The 6,950-nt window shown below is 29.8% G+C and overlaps 1 protein-coding gene and 1 non-coding gene across 2 annotated transcripts; one reads left to right on the forward strand and one right to left on the reverse strand.

The window, feature by feature from the left end:
* Window positions 1–1,202: 1,202 nt before the first annotated feature.
* On the reverse strand, window positions 1,203–1,274 carry TRNAQ-UUG (transfer RNA glutamine (anticodon UUG)). Its single transcript has one exon. It is a non-coding gene; the product is annotated as a tRNA-Gln (tRNA).
* A 2,289-nt stretch (window positions 1,275–3,563) lies between these two features.
* LOC142629847 (plasmodesmata-located protein 2) lies at window positions 3,564–5,862 on the forward strand. The gene is made up of 2 exons (XM_075803891.1): window positions 3,564–4,407; window positions 5,661–5,862. The coding sequence occupies exons 1-2, from the start codon at window positions 3,648–3,650 to the stop codon at window positions 5,786–5,788; spliced, it is 888 nt and encodes a 295-aa protein (XP_075660006.1). The 5' UTR covers window positions 3,564–3,647; the 3' UTR covers window positions 5,789–5,862.
* Window positions 5,863–6,950: the final 1,088 nt, after the last annotated feature.

Consider the following 6,950-nt stretch of genomic DNA (forward strand, 5'->3'; position numbering starts at 1 on the left):
CCAAATTGTTTTTTGAAAGAGCAGATAAGATGCCATAAAGAAAAACATTTTTTATTAAAAAAAAATGTAACCCAATCAAAATTCACACTTAATTAATTTTAAATTAAATCTTGTTGGAATCAAACAAAATTATGTGTTTAAAATAGGATGTAATCAACCCCATTGTGTAAGTGAGCCATGATCATTGAAAATTGTTTGTATGATAACTTTTGATCAGGTGGTCCGATCAAATCCCAATATTTGTTTTGTATCACAAATCTGAAGATCTACCTATTGATTAAATACAAGTTGTAAAATAGGATGTTTACACAATGGCGATTGATGCCTTGATCAACCCCCTTCACAACAAGTTTGTGCCAGAGCTGGCTCTACGGCTCTACCAATTGCCAATTAAGACAATTTCCTAAGACCCTTATACAAAATAAGTCTCATAATCTTGTTCATATAGAATGGTATATAATTATATTTGTGTAACAATTTAAAATGAAATTTATCACATACTTTTTTTACACAAAAATTTATCACCTAATTTAATTATTTATTCCATCTTTTTTTATTCTTTTTTGTTTTTTGAAAGTGTTAATGCCTACCTAAAAATTCAAGAGCCCCATATAATTTTTTTTTCCTCACTTACAAAAGGACTTTCATCACATTAAAAAAAGAAAAAAAAAATCCCATCTTTACATCATCAATTATTACATCTAGACATCATCATCATCTAAATATACTTTCCCTCTGTCTAAAAGCTTTTTATTTTATTTTATTTTATTTTATTTTTTTATGGGTGTAAAAACATTTCTTAATAATCAATCTCCATTAAATCACTTTTTTTCATCTTATCTCTAAACTTATTCTCCTATCTAAAATCAATTATCATTTATGAGGATTAGACATTAGTCATGTTAACATTTCATTTTGAATAAGGTTTTATAGTTTTTTTTTTTGAAAAAGAATAAGGTTTTGTAGTTGAGGATTAAATATTAGTCATGTTAACATTTCATTTTGAATAAGGTTTTATAGTTTTTCTTTTTTTTTTTTGAAAAAGAATAAGGTTTTGTAGTTGATGTGGTTGCTCTTAGTCATGTTAACATTTCATTTTGAATATGGTTTTATAGTTGAGGTGAGACCCTTTTTGTTTGGATAAGTTTTTTTTTAAAAAAAAATCTGAGAGTTAGATTTCTTTCGTAAAATTATAGAAAGAAAGGTCCCACCGGGAGTCGAACCCAGGTCGCTGGATTCAAAGTCCAGAGTGCTAACCACTACACCATGGAACCTGTTCGGTGCAGTGGGTTGAAATTCTAAGTTAATACCTTGTTTTTCTTAAGATATTGACAACTGTCAGATTCCTATAAAATGGACTAAATATGTTATATCACTCCAAATTTTAGATATCGATAAATATATTCATTCATACATTTTACCTAAAATTAATTCATGAAACAGTATTATATCCATGAAAACTCTTCAAACTAGCCGAAAGCTTTGGAGAATATTAAAAATTAAGACGTGTATATATTAAGAATGAGGGTGCAATAAATTAGTGTGCCTCTTTTGTTTTCTATTTTATTATTATTATTGTTTTCAGCCATTTTCAGGTAGTATTTTCTATGTTTATATATTAGAAACTATTTCAAGCAAACTTCACTTCACCATGAATTTAAAGAAGCAAATTAATGTGCTCATTCATTAGCCAAATTAAAAGGGTTCCTCTCAAATTAAAAACATCATTTTGTATGATATTCCACTGCTTGTGGTGGTTAATCTACTATCCTTTGATAAGGCTAAGCACTTTTGTATTAGAACTATTTATTTTTAATGTCAATCTTCCTTTTACCAAAAAAAGAAGAAGATAATATATTAGAAACCATTAATGCCTTACACTATTGATCCAAGTTATTTTCAAAATTTCTTCTTTCTAAAAAGGATATGAGAATCACCCAATTGAATAAATGTTATAAGTAGACAGGAAAACATTCCTGAAACAAACTACTGACATCAAATTTGTTAACAATCCAAAACCAAAAACAATAAGTTAGGAAAAGGGATTAAAAATTTTAAACCCATGCTCATCCTCATGAGAAATTAAACCAATAAGCCATAAACTTGACTACTCGAGTCTTGACATGATATGAGTAGTCATTATATAGGTATTCCTTTTGTTTTACTTTCACATTCCTCAAAGTAATAACAGTAGCATTTTGAATGCCAAAACCCATGACATGCTCCATATATTGCAGTATCCTTCTCCTTGCAATTCTTGTCACAGCTTCTTGAGGATTTGCATCTCCCATGCCAACTCCTGCTTAGACGCTGACATAGTTGCTCGGTTTCTTTCTTCTTGGAGGTGGGATAAGGTCTTTTGGGAGATCCGAGTCTGAAGAAAAAATTTCACATTAAATGAGAATTATGCAAAGATTCAAACAACAAATTAATACATGTATAATATAACTAATTTATAGTGTTAATAACAAACCATAAATAAAAGAAAAGACATAATAATTGTTTTTTTTTTGTTAATCCATAATAATTGTTTCTTTAACACATTTTAACCTTATCATATATGAAGACATGTGTCGATATTCCTTTAAATCCTAAAAATCATTAATGATTGGTTCTGCACTAAGTTTCGTAACAATTTATTTAGGTGATTTCCACCATAACAAGTTTACTATCTACACTATAAAGATTAATAGATCTCATTCTAACGGGATTGAGACCAACAAAGTTCCCCAATTAAATTCAACTATATAGTTGCATTAGTCAATGAACCACATGTTAAATTTAATTATCTTTAAAAAAGATGTCTCTTTTATGCCAATACAATCATGTAGTTGAATTTGATTAAGAAACTAAGGTATAACATCTAAGTTTTGTCCTAAAATATTATAGCCGGTACTCAAATTTGGACCACTGATCAAACTATAGGTTTAGAGAGTTAGAAATTAGAATTGGGAGTAATTTTAGGATTACAATTTAGTTCATACACTTTGCCACAACTATCTTATATAATAGATTGTGAATTATTACTTATCAATTCCACATTGACTCACCAATTTTTCTTCACTACTAATAGCCAATCATATAAGATAAAAAAAAAAAAAGATGTGATCATGTGAATAAACTTGGACATTTTAATGAAAACATTCATGTCTCTCTCTTGCGGTGTTGAGAAAATGTATAATTATTTTTTAAAATGGATTAATATGGATTACTCATTAAATGTTAAGGAATTCTAAACGAATGGTTGACATGCGTTGAGACTTAAGCTCGTTCAAGTTCAATTCTAGATTACAAAGTCAATCTAGTTCAGTTTTTCTACCATGTTTGGCTTGACTCATATAGATGGGTGACGTATACAGTTGAAAACTTGAATTTATATATAGTGAGGTGCTTTCTATATCTCATTAAGTCTCAGTGAAAATCCTAGAATAAATTCATATAGAATTAGATATAGTAGGCAGGAAAAACCATACCAAAAACCCAACTCCCCAAGCCACCTTTCCAAAAAGCATTATATGTTTCAAAATGATAATTTTCCATGCAAGAAACCTAAATCATCCTTCTTTACAAATCCAATATGTAGTACCAAACCACCAAAAACCCAACAAATTAATTCATCTTAAGCTAAACCAAAACAAGCTCCCAAAATGAATTCAACTTCAACCTTGATACCTTTCTCTCTTCAACTGCTTATTTTAGCGTCTTTGGCTCTCTTCCTACCATCTATCAAATCCTCTTCAGATTACAGCACCTTAGTATACAAGAATTGTGCAACCCAAACATTCACAAGTACATCAACATCACACTCACAAACCCTTTTCTCACTTTTCCAAGAGCTAGTAGCACACTCCTCCCAATCCAAGTTCTTCAAAACCATTGAAGGAAACAATGAGACGGCCATTTCTGGTCTCTTTCAATGCAGGGGGGACATGAGCGATGAAGAGTGCCACAACTGTGTAAACGCAATTCCTCAAATGTCAGACAGCTTGTGCAGCTTAGCAATAGCAGCTAGAATTCAGCTTTTTGGGTGCTATACATACTATGAGGCTGATGGTTTTCATGAACCAGATGCAACAACTTCCAAAACTAATTTGCTCTACAAGATTTGTGGTGAATCTGAGGCAGTGGACGGTGGGTTTGTAGAGCTTAGAGACGCGGCGTTTGCAGCTCTTGAAAGTGGTGTTGTGAGTGGTAATGGGTTCTTTTCATCGAGCCATGACTCGGTGCAAGTGACGGCACAGTGTGAAGGTGATTTAGGGGGTTGTGATTGTGGGGAATGCGTACACAATGCAGTGCAGGTTGCTCAGGAAGAATGTGGGAACTCAGTTTCAGGAGAAATTTATTTGGACAAGTGCTTCATCAGCTATACTTACTATCCGGATGGGACACACGGCAACTCTAAACCCGGTAATGCTGCTTCAGTTTCTCTTTGAACTTTTGTATATTTGCGTAGCTAGTGAAGATTGATGGGTGTTTCAGTGACCTTAAAAGTTGTTTTTAGCAGGGGCATAGGTCGAGTTGGGTTAGATAGCGAAGTTTTTCATGAGTATAAGTGCTTCTGGGTATGAAAACAAGTTTTCAAGAGGGAGTTTCACACACATATACATTTAAATTAAGTTAGAGTAGAATTTCTATCTTGTATTAAAAAAATAAAAATAAAAGATAGAGAAGTTTTTTTCATTTAACCTACCATGATTGGGCTTTAAAAAAAAAAAAAAAAAAAAGACTTATTATAGGGGTCCAAACCAATCCACATCGATCGGGTTGGATTGGACTCAAGGGTTGGACTGTTAGTTTTTTTTTTAAAATGAACATTATGACAAATTTATAAGATTACCAACACAAATAATAACAGATTTACTAATCAAACTATTACTTAACACCAAATCAACATAAATAACATAATGTTTATTTTCTTATAAATTAGTGAATTAAACCAAAATAGTAAATAATAAAATCATATAATATATATATATATATATATATATATATATTAAATATAGATGAGTTGGGTTGTGTTAGGCAAATTTGTGAATCAGCTGATCTATACCTTACCTAACTTGTTGTAAAAAAAAAAAAAAAAACGAAAAAAAAAACAATTTTCCAACTCAACCTAACCCACCAACTCTTAAAAACTAACCCAACTTGTCGAGTTGGGTTGGATTATGTTGATTTTGACTTTGACAGATCAGTGAGTTAGATTCACACCCCTTTCTCACACACACGCGCGCGTGCACACACACGGTCTTTATCAAAACATAAAATGCCATTATAGTAGAAGTTATAGTAGACTAGTATCCTATCATCTATATAGATGGTTTTCCTCTACCATCACCACTACCATTATCATCATCATCATCATCATTTTCATGAGAGATGATAGGAAATCCTATAAACTGATGCACAATCACATAGAGGTAATTTAAAAATTTATTTATTAGTTGTTGTTAAGGTAGCATCAATTATATTTATTTTCTCAAGAGAGGTTGTAACTTGTAAATATTTTATACTAAAATTTGTAGTAACTCTAACATTTTTTTTCATTATTATTACTCTTAATAATTATGCATTATAACTCCCATTATTTCAATTTTTGTCCACGTTTCTCTCGCTCTTACATGATTCATTATCACTAATTATGGACAACATTTTCTTGACAGAAAACCGGAATGGCAAAAATAACGGTGGGAAATCAACAGCAATTGTTGTGGGAGGGGCAGCAGCTTTATTTTTGGTGTTTATTTTCTTTTTGTGTATCAAGTCTTGGAATAAGAAGGATGATGATTAATTTTAAATCATGTCAAATTAATACTCCAGTATTAAAAAAAATTTAGAAGCAATTAATAAAATTGTTTAATCTTAGTTGTTTCTCCATTTTTCTGAAATGCATGTTATTTGGTCGTAGAATTTAATAATAAATTAGCTTGTAACCCCATGCACTTGCATGAATATACTTAAAAATATACAATAAGATGCATAATATAATTTCTATATATATAATTTAAATACTATTGATAGTCATTTTTATATTTTGTTAACTCTTTAAAAAAATTTGTAAAGATATTATTTGGTATAAAATGTAAATTGTCCATTTTTAAAAAAATAATTGTAAAACACTTTTTTTTAGAATTCATTTATTTTAGACTCTTTAGTTTTTGTACTTAATAACTCACTTAGATAAATATTTATGATGTGGTTTCATATTTGATTCTAAAATTAAGAAAATAAAATTCTTTAAGAATAAATAATTTAGGATACATGGCGTAAAATTAAAACTCTAATTTGAATTTCTCTCATGTTCACCTACTATTATTATTATTATTATTATTATTATAATAGATAATTGTTTATTTGGATATGGCTCATGTATTATCTAGGAGCACGGGTTATGTGTAGTCGGTGGTAGGTAGACCTCCCAACTTATTTTTTAACTATAGTATTACAAAAAATGAGCTTTTTAATGATAGAAAGAGTGGTTGAGAGAGTAAAGACTCAGATTCTTGAAAACTTCAATATTGATGAGAGTGGTTGGGAAAAAAAAATTAAGTCAAACGTAAATTCAGGCTATCCTTCCTGACCAAGGTTACTTAACATTTAAGTTTGGAGGATTTGCATCATGTAATTACTTTGTTATCTTAAATTGCAAAAATTGTATACTACACTAAAAAAAAAAAAAAAAGGTCTAATTCATCTTAAATTGCAACAACATATACTACACTAAATCAAAAGGTCTAATGCATCTTAAATTGCAACAATATTAATACCCATCATTTTTTTTTTTTGAATTTGTCATTAATCTTTTGCAAAATTTGTCATTATTTTAAATGTTTAGTAATTTAGATTGTTCTTAATTATTGAATTGAGATTTCCACTTAAATATGATTTCAACTATTGTTTTGGATAGTTTTTAATTATTAAATTCAAGAATTTTCTATTTAGATAGACCTTGG

Source organism: Castanea sativa, chromosome 3 (assembly GCF_040712315.1).
Source record: "Castanea sativa cultivar Marrone di Chiusa Pesio chromosome 3, ASM4071231v1".
NCBI lineage: Eukaryota > Viridiplantae > Streptophyta > Magnoliopsida > Fagales > Fagaceae > Castanea > Castanea sativa.

Bases quoted from the DNA above. Each gene is read 5' to 3' on its own strand.
- LOC142629847 (XM_075803891.1), top strand. From the start codon at position 3,648: ATGAATTCAACTTCAACCTTGATACCTTTCTCTCTTCAACTGCTTATT. The intron at 4,408-5,660 runs GTAATGCTGCTT...TTTTCTTGACAG, and splicing joins ACACGGCAACTCTAAACCCG to AAAACCGGAATGGCAAAAAT.